The sequence below is a fragment of the Denticeps clupeoides genome, chromosome 2, assembly GCF_900700375.1.
Source record: "Denticeps clupeoides chromosome 2, fDenClu1.1, whole genome shotgun sequence".
NCBI classification, from domain to species: Eukaryota; Metazoa; Chordata; class Actinopteri; order Clupeiformes; family Denticipitidae; genus Denticeps; species Denticeps clupeoides.
Window position 1 is genome coordinate 5,796,281 of NC_041708.1, and position 19,252 is coordinate 5,815,532.

The window sequence follows — 19,252 nt, forward strand, 5'->3', positions numbered from 1 at the left end:
AACATTCACCCACGCATGAGTCAGGAGGGTTCATAATTAAAAGTTTGTCTTTTCTATTCAAATTGTGAAAAGGAAAACAATAGTAATCACTGAAATTATGAAAATTAGTTTATCAAGGGCATCCAAACAACGGTCCATTCCAGACCAAACGTCTAGAACATTAAACAGCTTAGTCTGACTAATAAGCTGGGAATCCTGTATGGTTTTGGGGAAACCCTGCCAAATCCCACAATTCTTGGAAAGTCCAGGAAGCGGATCTGGCCACCCGGTCAACCTCAGGAAATCAACAGAAACCCTTTTATCCTAGGTAATGAAGGAGCTCTATAAAACAGGCAATTACTAATCTACTAATCAATATTAATCTTACTATGTGTTCATTTCATAGTTAATAAGTTTGAAATAAACTATATTTTACTTTCTTACAAAGAATTGATTAGTGAACCCTAAATTGCAGTTCTCATTAATGGCTTTTATGCTCTATTATGATTTTATTTGTAATTCTTTTCAGTATAAGGTAAGAAGAACACATTATGAAGCTCATCAAGATCAAAATGGCTTAATTTAATGAACAAGCTGAGCAGGAAACACCTGCTTCCTATTCTTATGCCTGCTATTCTTTTGACTTCCAACTCATAAAATGCTGATGCATGTTTTGAAGAATGTGTCCAGCGACCACGTGGGTGATCGTAATCCCAATGTGTCTGTTTGGAGAGATTTTCCCGTAAAGTCAAAGTTCTGAACTAATCTTCATGTTTGACTCATCAATACACATATTTCACGGTCTGTTACTAGAGTGGGAGACAAAAAAGGTTAATTTGATGTTTTAACAGAAATAAAAGTGTGATTTGGTGTGTCCGCGTTATAAAGAGCATTTATATTTGTGTTATGAACTGATTAGTCATAAGGTTATGACTATCCGTCGTCTATCTAACCCAGCCCAATACAAAAGTGTGATGCATTTGAGCTACAGCAGCTCTTCCAATGGATCAGGCAACACAGGCCAGTCCTGGCCACTGCAGACTAGGAACATCCCACAGGAGGTGCAGTTATGGAGATGGTGGTTGCAGTTTAGTGGGTAACACACACGCCTATTAACCAGACAAACAAAGTCACAGATTCAGACCCTAATTACTACCATTGCGTCCCTCCAGGGGGACTGGCCTTGCAGCTACTGACTGTAAGTCGTCCTGGTGACTGAGAGTGACTGCTAAATGCCGTAAAAGTAGACTGCAACATGAAAGTGAAGTGATTGTCATTGTGAAACACTGCAGTACAGCACACGGTGCACACAATAAAAAGTGTCCTCTGCTTTTAACCATCAACCTTGGTGAGCAGTGGGCAGCCATGACAGGTGCCCGGGGAGCAGTGTGTGGGGACGGTGCTTTGCTCAGTGGCACCTTGGAGGTTCGGGATTCGAACCGGCAACCTACTGATTACGAGGTTGCTTCCTTATCCTCTAGGCCACCACTGTCCAGTCTTCACCAGACCAAGGAGGACACCAGCAGAAGTTGTGAGGGCCCTGTACAAGCAAGCCAAGAACACACTGACCAGGGAGATCAAAGTTGCTGAAAGAAGTTACTCTGAGAAGCTGAAAGAAGTTCTCAGCCAACAACCCTGTGTCAGGATGGAGAGGCCTGCAAGATGTCACCATCTACTGAAGACCTCCACCCCTGCTGAAGCAAACAAAGATGAGCTGAACAACTTCTACTGCAGGTTTGAGATGGACAGATTCTCAGGAACGATTTCTTTGCGGTCACCCTCCTAAACATCTGGACTCTCTAACACATTGCAACTGCAGTTTATGTACACTTGTTGTATTTTCGGTATATAAGATCCATTGTGGTTTGTTGCTGTTTTATTGATGTTGCACTTGAGATGCATCATTGACCAGAATCAAATTCCTTTAATGTGTTCGCTCACATACTTGGTCAATACAGGCGTATATGATTCTAATTCAGACTACCAATTTGCGACTATAAAATACCAATATAGTTGTATGGGAGATGCTCCTGTAAAACTCTTCCTCATTCCTGCCACCAACTCACAGGATCTGGCTTCATTCAGAGACACAGAGACAGTTAATAATCCTTCAAATATGATTTTATTGCACTGATCACAGGTACTTCACTTGCAAAAATAAGTTAAATAATTGAACAATGAAAATATTTACTTACATATTAAAAACATCATTAGCTCATTCAAATTGAAAAATTTTTTGTTCCATTTGTTAAATAAAGCTTTTTAAAAAACACGAATAGCGACGAGAACAGTTACTTATGAAGTATAGATATAAGGTGTAGTGTCTTTTAATATAAAAGAAGAGTGTTCGGTTTTTCTCTTCACTCCAACTGCAAAGTTCCGAACAGCTTGTCCCAGTGGGTGAAGTATGGAGCATAGTTGGACTTGAACTTCAGGTGATGGAGGTCATGGTGTGGCGCACCTCCGTAGAGCCCGAAGGGCACCAACCTGTGCGTGGCCCACGGGAGGTCGTAGCCACAGTGGTCCTCCACCGACAGCCAGATGTTCAGCACGAAGAACAGCAACTCCGTCAGAGGGTGGCTCTTGAGAAGCATGGGGTTCACAGCGGCGAAGAAGCCCAGAGACAGCATCTCCCACACCCCCGAGTACTCTGTGGCCAGCGCGAAGGTGGACGTGTGCTTGTGGTGCACCTTGTGGAAGGTGCGGTAAAGCCAGGGCACCTTGTGGTGGAGCAGGTGCCACACGAAGTACTGGAAGTCAAAGAGCAGGAGACAGGCAGCCATGTGGCACACCACGGTCCAGGTGTCTGGAGCTTCAGCTGGTAGGTCCACCTGCCGCCAGTACCAGCGCAGGACGGTCAGGGGGAAGACGAAGACCACGTGGTTGTAGAGCGTGTGCGTCAGGCAGCTCCACATTGTCCTCCAGGACACGTGGCTCTTCTGCTGGATCTTGTATTCCCTTATCAGAGCCAGCCTGGGCGAGAGAAGGTCCAGCAGGAGAAACGGCAGGCAGAAGAGCAGGTACGTTCCCAGGGCGAACAGCACAGGGAAGAAGGGTGACGACAGCCAGTCTTTGTGCTGGAGAACGCATTGCCACAGCCTGTCCATGTTCTGCTGTGTTCACACGTGTGAGCTTGTGGTGTGGACTGTGAATGAAGCCATATTTATATTACTCAGGTTTCTGACCACGCCCACGCCCTTTAATGGTCTTCCGGACGTATTTCCCCAGAACTCAGCCGCAGCGGCCAGGCAGCTCGTACTTTTTTACTTATATATTTATATTAGTGTGCCTACTTTTCCATTCAACTTTATAGAAGTTAGAACTCATTCTTATTTGTATTGTGTGTTAAACCGAGGAATGTGAAAACTTACTTGTAATGTTTACCACACATTTACGTTGCAGAGTAGTTACAGGAAAAGTTCCCCTGGCTTTACTACCATTACTACACAATGGCTGTAAGTGGTTTGAACCTGTGACATTGTTGTCCTTTGCTTTATGGGCGAGTGTGTTAAAATCCTCGCCCCCAGGGGAGACTGAACACAACCCCTTTAGGTAATAATCATGGATGTCCAGATGTAAATTTTGGACTGGCATAATTTACAGATGGCATAATATTGGGCTTAATCTATACAAGATTTACAGAAGATGCATTGAGATAAAAGACAAGGGTTGCATTTCAATAACATTTTCATAATTGCTACTTTTCTGAAATGTCAACCCAAAGATTCAAATAAGGAGAAAAAAAAATCCAAATTGGATTAGAAATAGAAGCAACACCAAAATTGTGTGTTTTTTATTGTTATTTTTATTGTTTTTGCTTCAATTACTATGCAATCGAACCCATATATTTTTTCCGTTTTAAAAAATGTTCTTATGCATCACTTTACCACAAATTAAAGAATTTGTCAGGTATCCCATAAATATATAGAAGTGTGTAATCTACAGCCGTATAGCCGAACAGCGGTATTATGTATAACGTTTTATGTGACGTATCGTGTTAAGGGCGCCCTCTTGTGGTGTGGATAAAAATCACGACGATCACGATGCGTTGTGCGCCTTGGCGGTTTTGTAGGTATCATTTTATCCCGAGAGGCATAATTGTTCCACGCATTTTGTAGTAGTGTAGTAGTGTAGTAGTAGTGTGGCTGCAGTAGCAGCGGTGTAAAGGTGACAGGGGCGCCCCCTACCGGGTAAAAAAAAATACATATTTAAATGACAAGACATGTTTTATTTTCTTTTTTTTTTTTTTGCTTAAAATAAGCAAATAAAATAAATTCTGCACGTCACCGGCAGTGGCACCAGCGGTGCGAACATCGAGCACGCTGGATGTCATAAAGCAGGGAAACAGAAAGTTAAGGGGGAATTAAATTTCGTTTTTGGCGCAACGGCAAAGTGAAACTTAAGAGTTAGGTTTCTAGTTTGTGTTCTCGGCGAGCACAGCCTCGTTTCCTCATTTGCTGCTGAAACACTTCACGGGTGAGTCGAAATCATTTGCCACTGAGAAATAATGTTTGCTTTTTTTTTGTTGTTGTTCTCATTATTATAAGAAACGTTAGGAACAACAATGATAAATGCAATTGAATACATTGCCTAACAATAAGAACCGTTATGATGCCTGTTATTTGTAGTGACAACATGAATAGTGATCTGAAGGTGTTGGAGTGCCCATTCACATGGGGCGTGGAGAAGACCTTAATAAAGGACCTGGACAACATCTGCATTAGACTCTTGGAAAGGATTGAGCACATCCCTCTCAGCAACAAAGCCACATATTTCAACGTCTTGGCATTTGTGACACATCTGGAGGGGAAAAACGAGCTGGCCCTTGAGTACCTCCACAAGGCTGAAGATGTTCTAAAGGACGGCCAGCACGACGAGGCTGACTTCATCGTCACCTACTCCAGCTTTGCCTGGATGCACGATCACCTTGGGAACCAGGAAGACATGGCGCTCTACCTGGGCAAAGTGAAAAACATCGGCCAAGACGCTGAAGTAACAGTGCTCGGAGAGAAAGGCTGGACCTTCTTGAGGCTAGGGGTCAACTACTACGAGAGGGCCAAAGAAAGCTTTCAGAAAGCTGTAGAGCTCAAGCCAGAGAGTCTGTCCTACAATATGGGTTATGGAGTTGTCCTGTACAGGATTGAAGAGCTAGTTAGGAGAGACAAGATTCATCCAGAAAGCAGTGCAGCAGTGAAACAACTGAAGAAAACCTTATCTCTGGATCCGAATCTTCCTGAAATCATGGTCCTTTTAGCCCTGAAACTTGAAGGCTTTGAGCAAGAGGAATCTCGAGCGCTGATCGAAAAGGCTCTTGCACAGTCTCCCGATGTTCCCCAAATCACCAGGTATGCGGCTAAATACTTCAGAGCGGTTGGATCCATCAAGGAATCATTAGAGGTCCTCAGCAAAGCCCTTGACCAAGCCCCAAATTCGTCCTTCCTGCATCACCAAGTGGGTCTCTGCTACAAGCAGGAATACATCCGTCTGAGCCAGTCAGGAAGGAGCAACTCAGATGCTGTGGCGAACTGCATTCGCTCCCTGTCCAAGGCCGTGGAGCTGAAGCCCTCCAACACACACGCCTGGGTGAACATGGCCGAAGCATTAAGTGAGGATCACCAGCTGGACAAGGCGGAGAACATCTTCACCAGGCTGGTCCGCGACAAAACTCTCATGGAGGCCGAAAAGCAGCACTGCCGCACCCACTATGGCCTGTTTCTGCTTTACAAGAGGAAGGATGCAGATGGCGCGGTGATGCAGCTGAAGGAGGCCTACAAGATCAAGGTGCCCACCTACGACCGGGACAAGGCTGGGCAGAAGCTCAGACAACTAGCCGGCCGCAGGGGATGTAGGAATTCCCGTGAGATTTTGGCATTTCTGGATGCTGAGGATGAAAAGTCTAAGAATGGCGATGACCTTGCAAAGGAATTCAGCAAAAAAATGAACCTGTGAGCTGCCTAGAATCTAGAATCACTGCTCTTAATTGTTCTATATCCATAAAAAGATCTACCATTTTTAAACATTATACTCTGCAATATATGTGTTTAATGCAAGATATGTGTTTTAAAGAAAATCTGACATATGAAATATGAAATATGTTTGTCTGACTATTTTAAACTTCATTATGATGTAAAGTTACAATAGGTTAATAAGAACTGTAACAGGAATAAAAATGAAATGGATTTAAAACAACTTAAAGGGATCGTGTTTCCTTCTGAAAGCAACACACATGCGTACAACTCTTACAACAACTATTATAGCGCCGCACTTTGGCAAGAAAAAGTCATAACACCCAAACAAATCCTCACACTGCTTCGGAGAAATCGGAGATATCTCTCGGATCTCGGATCTCAGGCCAGGCCGCCTCAATTTCAGCAAACAAGTGGAACTAGTTACGCCGCTGGCAGTGATGTTCTAAACTTTAACAAACTGACTTTGATTCAATAAATTCACTGAATTAAACAAGGCTGAGTGGCATCAATCAATGCTGGCAGGAAATCTTTAAATGTTTTGCCCTGTCAGTAAGATATGGTGACACAGAATAGTCAAACGAAAAATAAAAAGAGTAAAGTGAAGTGATTGTCACATGTGATACACAGCAGCACAGCAAACGGTGCACACAGGGAAATTTGTCCTCTGCATTTATCCCATCACCCTGAGTGAGCAGTGGGCAGCCATGACCGGCGCCCGGGGAGCAGTATTTATCAGACGCCCTTATCCAGAGCGACTTACAATCAGAAGTTACAGGGACAGTTCCCCCCTGGGAACCAGAAGACCCAGGTTTAAATCCCACTTACAACCATTGTGTCCCTGAGCAGGACACTTAACCCTAAGTTGCTCCAGGGGGACTGTCCCAGTAACTACTAATTGTAAGTCGCTCTGGATAAGGGCGTCTGATAAATGCTGTAAATGTCGTACTGGGAAAGAGAGGAGGTTGGCAGCCCTTTTGTCCCACTTACAGCCCTTGTGTCCCTGAGTGTCTCCAGGGGGACTGGCCTGCCACTACTGATTGCATTTGACTAAGGGCATCTGATAAATGTCAAGAACAGTAACATGTTTAACCAGAATTCATGTTCAGGCAGCTTGGTGACAGTGAGGATCATTCTTAGGTTGATGGGGACATCTGGTGGTGAACTCAGAGACATGACAACATATCCAGAGGATGCACAAGTAGGCGCACCGTTGGCGGGACGTCTGTGAAATTATTTGTTAAAATTCAGTTACTATTCTTAATATTCTCCATTGCTGTGTGTGGAATAAAATGGACGCCTTTTTAATGTTGGTCATAAAGGGTCGTACCTGGAGAGCTGAATACTTTTCTCTCATGATGGAGAGTTTGAGAACCACTGACCTTTGCCAAGGAAACAGCAGCCAAATAAGTCAGATAACGTTTGTGGCGTCTTCACGTCCTTTACTTGGTTCATTGGTCCACCGGCACATTCAATTCTTAACTCGATGTTCTGTGTTTTTTCTTCTTCTTTGTGTTCCTTCTCGGAATATTTAGTGCACTTTTTGAATCGTTTCCAACCCAATTGCAGCAGGATTTCAACTGTTCATGTGAAGACTTGTTCCTTGTTGCTTCACACAGAAAAACACAAAGCTGGTCCCTGTCTTCTGCATCTGCTCCGGAACGATCTGCATCGTGCAACCTCCTCTGTGCAACGCTAAAAATGAGGTAAAGTTAATAGAGTTAATAGAAGTTAAAAGTTCCTGTCTCCAGGTGCAGCGACGATAAAAATTACTACATTTCATCAGTAATAACTATCCTTTATTAAAAATATTCTTAGTAATACCAGTTGCAGTGACTGTATGGACTGTATGAGGTGGTGACTTTTGATGTTTGCAAATATTATGTTTTCAATATTAACACACACATTTAGAAATCTTTTAAACTTGGACATCCTTCTCTTCTTTTTTTTACCATAACATCCTCTGCTTTACTGTTGTGAGATGTACTTATTTTCAGTTTAAAGGTACTCTTTTGATTGTGATGTGAAGGTATTGATGCAAATAACATCCCTTCTGGCAGACTGTGCGCACATACTTAAAAACGTATGATTTAGGTTTAGTTTTTTTTTCAGTTTAGGTTTCCCTTATTGTTAAATAAAAAAAAAGAACATTTCACAGTGACTAGCCTAGAGCGCTCCACGTCAAAACCACAGAACCTGCAGAGCCGCTTCCTTTTTTACACAGTGATGTGGACCAGAGAAACACAATGTTGATCTTTCTATTGCGTCTTTATACCTGCTGTGTTGTTTAGACTGGTTGTGAAATTACCCGTTTAAATTTTTTTTAATTATTATTTTTTCTCTCTGTTGCAAACATGGTGCTAATTTTCCATACAAGATTTAGTGCAGTGAAATGATGCTTAACTTGTATAGTTATCGCTGATGTCAATACCATTACTTACAGTGACAAAATTGACCCTGAGCTGGACGGGCTGGAGTGCCTTTATACATGGCAAGTGGAAATTGATTCAGGAAGCCACAGAAAAATCCGCCAAAACCTCTTGGAAAAAGTTCAGCAATCACCTCTTCATTACCAAGCCACATATTTCAACATTTTGGCATTTGTGCTTCACCTGGAAGGAGAAACTGAGATGGCCCTTGAGTACCTCTGCAAGGCTGAAGAGGCTTTAAAAGAGGACAAGCGTGATGAGACTGACTTCATCGTCACCTATTCCAGCTTTGCCTGGATCCACCATCACCTTAGGAACCAGAAAGATATGGAGCGCTACCGTGACAAGGTGAGAAGCATCAGTCGAGAGGGAGCTGCAGCAACAGTGCATGGAGAGAAAGGCTGGAGCTTCTTAAAACTAGGAAGCATGTTCTTTGAAAGGTCCAAGGAAAGTTTTGAGAAAGCCCTGGAGCTCAACCCTGAAAACCCCTCCTACAATATGGGTTATGGAGTCGTCTTGTACAGAATAGAGGATCTAGATAAGAAACATGAAATTAAGCCAGAATACAGTGCAGCAGTGAAACAGCTAAGGAAAACATTGTCTCTGGATTCTGGTTATTCTGAAGCCATGACCCTCTTAGCCCTAAAAGTCCAAAAATACGATGAGCGGGAAGCAGATGAGCTAATTGTAAAGGCTCTTGTGTTGTCTCCTGATGTACCTCACATTATCGCATATGTGGACACATACCTGAGATTTATATCTTCTAATAAGAGGTTATTAGAGATCCTCAAAAGTGCACTTTTCCAGACTCCGACTTCTGTCTTCCTCAATCACCAAGCAGGTCTCTGCTACAAGAAGAAATACATGCAGCTGATAAAGTCTGGTAGGAGAGATGAAGCTGCAGCTGATGTGAAGGAGTGCATTCGGTTCCTGTCAGAGGCTGTCAGACTGGACCCCTCAAACACAAATGCCATGATGAACTTGGCCGAGGCGTATGCTGAGGACCATCAGCTACAGAAGGCGATAGATATCTTCAAAAAGGCACTTGTCCAGAGTCCAAATTCTGACATCCTGAATCACCAAACAGGTCTCTGCTACATGAAGAAATACATCCAGCTGATAAAGTCTGGGAGGAGAGATGAAGCTGCAGCTCATGTGAAGAAGTGCATTCGGTTCCTGTCAGAAGCCGTCAGACTGGACCCCTCAAACACAAACGCCATGATGAACTTGGCCGAGGCGTATGCTGAGGACCATCAGCTGCAGAGGGCAGAGGAAACCTTCACCAACCTGATCAAAGAATGTCAACTCAAGGAGAAGGATAAGCAGCACTGTCACTTCATCTATGGGAAGTTCCTATTTTTCAAGAGGAATGATGAGGACAGATCTGTGGAGCAGTACAAAGAGGCGTACAAGATACAGGTATACAGCGGAGACAGGAAAAAAGCTGGAGAAAGACTCAGACAAGTAGCCAGACACAAGCGTGGTCAAATGTCCAATGAGATTTGGGCTTTTCTGGCTGATGAGGATGAAAAGTCCAACAAAGGAGGTGACCTTGCAAGTGAATTCAGCCAAAAAGTTCAATTGTAATGTACCTCAATTTAGAAATATTGATCTTACTATCTATCCTACAAATATATATGTCTATGAAAATATCAAAATATAATCAGAATCTGTAAATGTATGATAATCCTGAGAAACACAGACAAATTGGCCTAGATAATGTCAGGATTATATCTGGCCCACAATGCAGGATCCAGTCCGGAATGGGCTACTCTGGGTCCAGAGTTCGAACCAGAGTTTCATATTCATCCTGTGTTATTATGTTTCTGATTGTTTTCACCAATGTCTGCCTGTATAAAGCTGCCCTTTTTGTGTCTGTTTGCTGTCAGTGCATTGTTATGTGATGGTAAGAGGGAGAAGAGTGCATGTGAGTGGTGAGTCCTTCTCAATGCTGGTGTTGTGAATGTGTTGTAAATGTCTGTTATGTCATGTGTTGTAAATGTCCGTTATGGACGTAAGAGAGACCCCGATGATATTCTCAGCTGTCCTCACTATCCACTGTAGGGTTTTGTGGTGCAGTTCCCAAACCAGACAGTGATGCAGCTGGTCAGAACACTCTTAATAGTCTCTCAATCTAGGCTGCCTCTGACTCTGTGGACCACCAGATTCTGTCTCGCTTACGTTCCTGGTTGAGTCTTACTTAAATAAGAGAGGTTTTAGTGTTCAAATTGGTGTGTTCTCTCCAGCCCCTCTTCTCTTTTCAATATATTTACTTCCATTGGGGTCGAATCTCTGCAGACATAACATTTATTTTCATTTTTACGCCAATGATAGCCAAATTTACACAAGTATTCAGCAAAAAGGTTACTGGAATGCAGTGAAGAGATTAAAGCATGGGCGTTGCTAAATTGCTTACATTGCTGATCTTGGTTTCCTGTACCCATACTTCTCTGCAAAGAATTTGGGAGCTATATTCGACTCAGAGTTGAAATTTGAAGCATTGTGTAACAAACTGATATTTGGGAGCTTGAGGACAGACCATCCCTTTTACCTCGGTCCGGCTCATTAGCTCATTAGTATTAATAACTAGCTTTTTCCAACTGACACAACTATCAAAATGTAAACAACTCTGCTCTCGTTTCCACAAATTTTAATCCATGCTTTTATTATGTCTCGTAACTAAGACAGCTGAGACTGTTTTACCTAGTTTTTTCAACTGTAATTGCATCCTATGTGATTTTAACTATGCTTTGAATTGAATTCTGTACATCACTTTGGTCAACTGTGTTGTTTTAAAAGTGCTATAGAAAGAAAAAAATTATTGATTGATTGATTGATTGATTGATTGATTGATCTATAAGGCATGTAGGGGATAAGGAGCTGGACTGATGGGACGTACACGTAGTAGGTCTTGGTGTTGAAAGATGGCTGGTCGCCATAACACACATTGAAGGGACTGAACCCCGTAGTGGCTCACAGATGGATGTTGTTGGCGAGTTCAGCCCACAGGAGATACTTGGTGAATGTGAAAGTGAAATTAAAAATGAAAGTGATTGTCACTTGTGATACACAGCAGCACAGCACACGTGCACACAGTGAAATTTGTCCTCTGCATTTAACCATCACCCTGAGTGAGCAATGGGCAGCCGTGACAGGCACCCGGGGAGCAGTGTGTCGGGACGGTGCTTTGCTCAGTGGCACCTCAGTGGCACCTTGGCGGATCGGGATTCAAACCGGCAACCTTCTGATTACTTTAATTGGCTGAGGCAAGACAACAGAGGAACCATCCCAGGTGTTGGTTGACATGGTCTGCCTGGCCATTGGACTGAGGGTGGTACCCAGAAGAGAGGCAGGAGGCACCACCACCGTCCCCCCAACACCACACTTTCAGGTGCATGTAGGAGAGAGAGAGGCTGAATGCAAGGAGGAAGAAGATGGCTTTGCAAGGATGGTGGACAAGAGCAATGGATACCAATCATGAAATCGCCAACTCTCTGCCTGGACATTGTTTCCCAGCAGGACGACAGCATAGTATCAGCAACCTGGCCTGCTGCAGAGAGCGTCCATCCTTCCCGGCAGCCACCGATACCAGCTCCCCGCACGTGAAGCCCATCATCTCCAGGCGTACAAGCAGAGGTTGCCCAGGGACCCTTGGGTGATTAAAACAGGTTCTCCTGCACCTGATCATGGAGTCCTGGTCCATCCAAGATGAAACCAATTAGATTTAATACACCAGGACTTCATAGGTGCCACCCAGTAGGTGCTCCCACATTAATGTGGACCGTAACGTACCTGGTTTATGTTTCTGTTCCTAGCAATCACCACATGCCTTAGGGTTCGTTTTCACTCATTCCTGTTCCTTTTTGACCATCATGCCTGGCTTTGTTGCCCTTCATAATAAAATGCATATTTCATGATGTCCTGCTTCTGCGCCTTTTTCCCCTTGGGCCCCAATTCATGACAATAGTGAGTGTTTGCACAACTGAAATTTAACAATCCAGGCCAAAGATGTTTGCAGATTGGAAACATGAAGTTCATTGTTGCATATTCAATATCTGTACAGTCGTGGCCAAAGGTTTTGACAATCACACGAATAGTGTTTTTTTTACAAAGTCTGCTGCTTCTGCTTTTATTATGGCAATTTGCATATACTCCAGAATGTTAAGCAGATATATCAGATTAATTGCAAAGTAAATGAGTTAGAATAGCAGACTGATGCTTGAAATCATTGTTCTTCCTCTGTTAACCATGGTTACCTGCAAGGAGTCACGTACAGTCATCATTGTGTTGCATAAAAAGGGCTTCACATACAAGGATATTGCTGCTACTAAATCAACCATTTATTGCATCATCAAAAACTTTAAGGAGAACATTTTCACCTGTGTCGAATATATAAAGCTGCCCTGATCGTGTCTGTTCACCGTCAGGTCTTTGTTATGTTACATGTTCACCAACATCTCGGATGTCTTCCCTGTCCTGTTCTTCACCCATTAAAACCCGGTTTCGTGACATCATGCAAATGCGTCCTTCTTCCTCGTTACCTATTCTCATAGTCTCCGTTCACCTGCCTTGTCATGCCGCCAGGGTTGTGACAGCTTCAAGTGTTGTGGAGAAGGCTTCAGGGTGTTTTCACATGATTGATGATGCAACACCATTTTCTACTCAGCGATGATGATTGGCAGACAGGAGAACCGGATTTGTTCTCATCTGAAAACTATTTAAACAGGGTTTGGCTTTACAGCTTTTTAAAACCTGTTGTGATCTGGCCAAGAAAAGAAGAGGACGAAAAGTGGAAATGGAGTAAGTACCCTGTTCAATATAATATAAGACTGCATTATCATTGTTATTATTAAATTTAAATTTGTAATTATTACTATTATATTTCTTGATGCAGTGGAACTAATGAATCTCAGATGAAAGAGTTGGAATGCCTCTTTACGTGGGGAGTGGAGAAAAGTGACATGAAAGACCTTGACACACTCCTAGAAAACCACCTGCATAGGGTTAGTGTCTCACCAATTCGTTACCATGCCACATATTTCCACATTTTGGCATTTGTGTCTCACCTGAAGGGTGATGATGAGGCAGCATTAGATTACCTCCACAAAGCTGAAGATGCTTTAATTAAGGACAAGCGTGACGAGGCTGACTTCGTTGTCACCTATTCCAGTTTGGCCTGGATCCACAATCACCTTGGTAACCAGAAGGACAAGGAGTTCTATCTAAACCAAGTGAAAAGCATACGCCAAGACACCAGACCAGCAGTGCATGGTGAGAAAGGTTGGAGCCTGATGAAGATGGGGCCCAAATACTATGAAAAATCCAAGGAAAGTTTTGAAAAAGCCCTGGAGATCAAACCAGAACACCTGTCCTACAATATGGGTTATGGAGTCGTCTTGTACAGAATGGAGGATCTAGATATGGAATATGAAATTCAGCCAGAAGACAGTGCAGCAGTGAAACAGCTGAGGAAAACAACGGCTCTGCATCCTCATTTTACAGAAGCCATGACCCTCTTAGCTGTAAAACTTAATCCACAGGAATCTCGTAAACTAGTCATAAAGGCCTTGTCTCTGTCTCCTAATGAGAAACACATTAATGAATACGTGCTTAATTATCTAAAAAAATGTTCACCTGAGGAATCATTAGAGATGATTAAAAGTGCACTCGTTCAATCTCCGACTTCTACCTTCCTGAATCTAAAAGCAGGTCTTTGCTACAAGGAGAAATACATGCAGCTGATAATGTCTGGGAGGAGAGATGAAGCTGCAGCTGATGTGAAGGAGTGCATCCGGTTCCTGTCAGAGGCCGTCAGACTGGACCCCTCAAACACATACGCCATGATGAACTTGGCCGAGGCGTATGCTGAGGACCAACAGCTACAGATGGCAGTCGATATCTTCAAAAAGGCACTTGCCCAGAATCCGAATTCTGACATCCTGAATCTAAAAGCAGGTCTCTGCTACAAGAAGAAATACATGCAGCTGATAATGTCTGGGAGGAGAGATGAAGCTGCAGCTGATGTGAAGGAGTGCATTCGGTTCATGTCAGAGGTTGTCAGGCTGGACCCCTCAAACACATACGCCATGATGAACTTGGCCGAGGGGTATGCTGAGGACCATCAGCTACAGAGGGCAGTCGATATCTTCAAAAAGGCACTTGCCCAGAGTCCAAATTCTGACATCCTGAGTCTAAAAGCAGGTCTCTGCTACAAGAAGAAATACGTGCAGCTGATAATGTCTGGGAGGAGAGATGAAGCTGCAGCTGATGTGAAGGAGTGCATTCGGTTCCTGTCAGAGGCTGTCAGGCTGGACCCCTCAAACACAAACGCCATGATGAACTTGGCCGAGGCGTACGCTGAGGACCATCAGCTACAGAGGGCAGAGAAAATCTTCACCAACCTGATCCAAGAATGTCAACTCAGGGAGAAGGATAAGCAGCACTGTCACTTCATCTATGGGAAGTTCCTATTTTTCAAGAGGAATGATGAGGACAGATCTGTGGAGCAGTACAAAGAGGCCTACAAGATACAGGTATACAGCGGAGACAGGAAAAAAGCTGGAGAAAGACTCAGACAAGTAGCCACACGCAAACATGGTCAAATGTCCAATGAGATTTGGCCTTTTCTGGCTGCTGAGGATGAAAAGTCCAACAAAGGAGATGACCTTGCAAGTGAATTCAGCCAAAAAGTTAACTTGTAATGTACCTCTATTCAGAAATATTGATCATACTAGTTCTGTATAAAAATCTATTTATACGCTATATATATATATAAAATCATTATCTGAATTACAATATGTGTGAATATAATTCAAATCTGTTAATGTATGAGAATTCTCAGAAATATGTTTATCCAGATTTATCATTATCCAACAGTTGTGCTGATTCATTTTTCTTTGCTGATTCATCATTTTTCTTGTTGTTAAAAAAGCTTTACAACCTGAAGGAAATGTAACAAGAATAAAAATGTAATGAATTTTAATGGATCATGTTTCCATATTAAAGCAACCAAAATCTTTACCAGAGGCTGATCCATCGACTAGTCACCTACATACATGAATCCACTTAACACTATTTAGCTACAGCCGTGTTCTTTAACTTTGCAAATAAGGATTTTTATTCTGGAAGTATATCACATAACGTGTACAGTGATGCACACAACAACTTCCAAACCCCACCGTCGGGACGGTGCTTTGCTCAGTGGCACCTCAATGGCACTTTGCCAGATCAGGATTCAAACCGGCAACCTTCTCATTACAGGGCCGCTTCCATAACTGCTAGGCCGCCCCTGTGAGAAACACAAGCACACCTTAGTAGCATTAGTTTTCTTATCCAGTTAAAGCAATGTGTCCATTACAGACAACTTACGTCCTAAGCAGGTACCTCAGTAAGAACAACAGAACAAGCAAAGTCAGCAGAGGCTGCTCTCCTAGTGAACAGGACACAGGATTGAACTGATAATGGATTCATTAATTTTTGATCAGTTCTTCTTGTAGTAGATGTTGTCACTGACATGAAAAACAAATGTTTTTACAATAATAGGACACTTAAACATTTTCAGATCCTTTTCTGTTACTTTACTTCTATTTAGAGGAGTTCTTGAAGACGTACATTTTTTGCCTCATTTAGGTTTTGTTTTTGTGAGAATTTTTATTCTTGATGTTCATGAAAGACCTCTTGAGCTGCAAACACACAATTTATCTAATTTTTTTTAGAATGTTATTATTTCTTTATTTATGCATGCGAAAATGTGACAATTTGACATTTGCACAGTATACTGAGCCCTGCTAGTGCTGGGAAATGATGGAATGGAGACCAACTGGCTGTTAAATTATATGCAAGAAAGCACACAAAAAAGTGTAAAAGACGTCGCATGTGGCAGAGGACAAATTTCACTGTGTGCACCGTGTGCTGTGCTGCTGTGTATCACATGTGACAATCACTACACTTTATTATTATTATTATTTATAAAGGTTGCACAACTGAATTTTAACTATCCATGCCAAAGAGGTTTGCAGATTGGAAACATGAAATTCATTGTTGCATATTCAATATCTGTACATTCTGAACATTCAATATCAATAACTCATCCCAAGCTAAGATCAGAGAAAATTTAAATAAAATGTGAATGTTAGTTTCAGTTTTAATTTTCACATGATTGAGGAATCAACACCATTTTTACTCTGAAATGATGATTGGCAGACAGGAGAACCGGTTTTGTTCTCATATGAGGAAAGAATACGTTTTAAACAGTGCTTGACTTTAAAGCTTTTTAAAACCTGTTCTAATCTGGCCAAGAAGAGGAGGAAGAGGAAAGGAAAAATCGAAAATATATTTTTTGTAATGCATTGATTATTGTAATATTACATTTCGATTTGTAATTATTATTATGCAGTGTTGCAAATGAATCTGAAAGATTTGGAATGCCACTTTACGTGTGGAGTGGAGAAAAAGTCACTGTCATGGCTGTCACTTGCCTGCCGAACCGCCAGAGGGCACCATTGCAACCCCGATAATGGCCAAGAGGAAGACATTGCAGACACCATAAGTTATCTGTTTGTCTTGGGTGCACCATCACCTTGGTAACTAGAAGGACAAGGAGCTCTTTCTAAACCAAGACACCAGAGCAGCAGTGCAATGTGAGAAAGGTTGGAGCCTGATTAACATGGGGCCCAAATACTATGAAAGTCAATGATAATTAAAAAAAAAAGCCCTAGAGATCAAACCAGAAAGAACTAAAAGTAAAGAACTAAAAGTTCACTCAGGTATTGAGGTATTGAGACCATTTAGAGATTTATAGGTCAAAAGTAGGATTTTGAAGTCAATCCTAAATTTGATGGGTAACCAGTGCAGTGATTGTAAGACTGGTCAAATTTCTTAGTTCTAGTTAGAACTCTAGTTAGAACTTCTGTACTAGCTAGAGTTTCCTCATGCACCTACTAGAGCATCCAGACGGTAATGTGTTGCAGTAATCTAACCTTGATGTGATAAATGCATGGACCAACTTTTCTGCATCATGCATTGAAATGATATTTCTTATTTTTGCAATATTTCTAAGGTGAAAGAATGCTATCTGAGTGACATCTACATGCGAAGTGAATGAGAGACCTGCATCAATGATGACATCTAGATCCTTTACTTCAATACTTGGTGAAATAGAAAGGCTATCCAGGGTTATGGTGTAGTCAGCCAGCTTATGCCTGGCTGCTTGAGGCCCAAGTACGAGAGCTTCTGTCTTGTCAGGGTTTAACAGGAGAAAGTTGGTGAGCATCCACTGTCTAATGTCCTTCAGACAATTCTCTATTTTGTTCAGCTGCTGCCTCTGGTCTGGCATTGCTGACAGATACAGCTGTGTGTCGTCAGCGTAGCAATGAAAGCTAATACCGTGTTTGTGGATGATGTCACCTAAAGGTAACATGTATAGGGAAAATAGTAACGGACCTAGGACAGAACCTTGTGGAACACCAAACTCTACTTTACATGTAAAGACGAATCACCATTGATGTCCACAAACTGATATCGGTTGGTCAGATATGATCTGAACCATTCAAGGGCTGTTCCCTTAATCCCAATAACATTCTCTAACCTGGCAAGGAGAATAGCGTTATCAATAGTGTCAAACACAGGACAAGCAGCAAGATGCGTCCCTGATCAGAGGCCAACAGCAGGTCATTAACCACTTTAACCAGTTCTGTCTCAGTGCTATGATGAGGTCTAAATCCCAATTGATATACTTTGTGGATATTGTTACTGTCTAGGTATGTGCTCAGCTGCTGGGCTACAAAGATTTTTGATATAATATGTCTCAATGGGCTTTGACAGGCCCTACAATTGACACCCCGACACTTGATCCTTCTCCCCACAAGGAAAATCTCCACACAAAAAAAGCTCTAGGAGAGAGAAAAGAAGAAAGGAAGAAACCTTTGAAAGGAGTGATACAGAGAGGGACCCCCTTCCAGGGTAGAGTGAGCCTGCAAGTGGTGTCAGTGCAGGGCTGGTGATGATTTGTCCAATAAGAGAAAAAGTTCTACAGTTGTAGAGGTGGAGAAGTCCAACATGTAGTAAGACACTTAACCCTGAGTTGCTCCAGGGGGGACTGTCCCTGTAACTACTGATTGTAATTCGCTCTGGATAAGGGCATCTGATAAATGCTGGTAATAAATGTAAAGGTAAAGGCTTCTGAGGCCTTGGTTTCATCCATAAACCTTAATGTCCTGAGCATTCATGAAATTACTGTTATTAGTAATTAGACTTATCAGGAAATCTTCACCAACCTGATCCAAGAAGGTCAACTCGGGGAGAAGGATAAGCAGCACTGTCACTTCATCTATGGGAGGTTCCTATTTTTCAAGAGGAATGATGAGGACAGATCTGTGGTATACAGGTATACAGCGGAGACAGGAAAAAAGCTGGAGAAAGACTCAGACAAGTAGCCAGACACAAGCGTGGTCAAATGTCCAATGAGATTTGGGCTTTTCTGGCTGCTGAGGATGAAAAGTCCAACAAAGGAGATGACCTTGCAAATGAATTCAGCCAAAAAGTTAACTTGTAATGTACCTCTATTCAGAAATATTGATCATACTAGTTCTGTATAAAAATCTGTTTATACGCTATGTATATAAAATCATTATCTGAATTACAATATGTGTGAATATAACCCAAATCTGTAAATGTATGAGAATCCTCAGAAATATGTTTATCTAGATTTATCATTATCCAACAGTTGTGCCGATTCATTTTTCTTTGCTGATTCATAATTTTTCTTGTTGTTAAAAAAGCTTTACAACCTGAAGGAAATGTAACAAGAATAACAATGTAATGAATTTTAATGGATCATGTTTCCATATTAAAGCAACCAAAATCTTTACCAGAGGCTGA

General features: G+C 42.2%; 4 protein-coding genes across 4 annotated transcripts; 3 read left to right on the plus strand and 1 right to left on the minus strand.

Moving 5' to 3' along the window:
* Positions 1-2,125: 2,125 nt before the first annotated feature.
* Positions 2,126-3,101, minus strand: ch25h (cholesterol 25-hydroxylase). The gene has a single exon (XM_028970059.1). The coding sequence runs from the start codon at positions 3,084-3,086 to the stop codon at positions 2,340-2,342; it is 747 nt and encodes a 248-aa protein (XP_028825892.1). The 5' UTR covers positions 3,087-3,101; the 3' UTR covers positions 2,126-2,339.
* Positions 3,102-4,275: 1,174 nt separating this feature from the next.
* ifit9 (interferon-induced protein with tetratricopeptide repeats 9) lies at positions 4,276-6,168 on the plus strand. The gene is made up of 2 exons (XM_028969945.1): positions 4,276-4,455; positions 4,608-6,168. Exon 2 carries the CDS (start codon positions 4,615-4,617, stop codon positions 5,926-5,928), a length of 1,314 nt encoding a protein of 437 aa, XP_028825778.1. The 5' UTR covers positions 4,276-4,455; positions 4,608-4,614; the 3' UTR covers positions 5,929-6,168.
* Positions 6,169-7,123: 955 nt separating this feature from the next.
* On the plus strand, positions 7,124-12,291 carry LOC114784735 (interferon-induced protein with tetratricopeptide repeats 1-like). Its single transcript, XM_028970363.1, has 3 exons — positions 7,124-7,146; positions 7,565-7,651; positions 8,389-12,291. Exons 1-3 carry the CDS (start codon positions 7,139-7,141, stop codon positions 9,959-9,961), a joined length of 1,668 nt encoding a protein of 555 aa, XP_028826196.1. The 5' UTR covers positions 7,124-7,138; the 3' UTR covers positions 9,962-12,291.
* Positions 12,292-12,421: 130 nt separating this feature from the next.
* LOC114784734 (interferon-induced protein with tetratricopeptide repeats 1B-like) lies at positions 12,422-18,946 on the plus strand. Its single transcript, XM_028970362.1, has 3 exons — positions 12,422-13,174; positions 13,269-14,907; positions 18,759-18,946. Exons 1-3 carry the CDS (start codon positions 13,170-13,172, stop codon positions 18,924-18,926), a joined length of 1,812 nt encoding a protein of 603 aa, XP_028826195.1. The 5' UTR covers positions 12,422-13,169; the 3' UTR covers positions 18,927-18,946.
* Positions 18,947-19,252: the final 306 nt, after the last annotated feature.

Excerpts from the sequence above, each read along its gene's own strand:
- ch25h (XM_028970059.1), bottom strand. The coding sequence starts at position 3,086 with ATGGACAGGCTGTGGCAATGCGTTCTCCAGCACAAAGACTGGCTGTCG.
- ifit9 (XM_028969945.1), top strand. The coding sequence starts at position 4,615 with ATGAATAGTGATCTGAAGGTGTTGGAGTGCCCATTCACATGGGGCGTG.
- LOC114784735 (XM_028970363.1), top strand. Across the intron at positions 7,652-8,388 it reads TGTGCAACGCTAAAAATGAG|TGACAAAATTGACCCTGAGC; the intron begins GTAAAGTTAATA and ends CATTACTTACAG.
- LOC114784734 (XM_028970362.1), top strand. Across the intron at positions 14,908-18,758 it reads AAGAGGCCTACAAGATACAG|GTATACAGCGGAGACAGGAA; the intron begins GTATACAGCGGA and ends TGTGGTATACAG.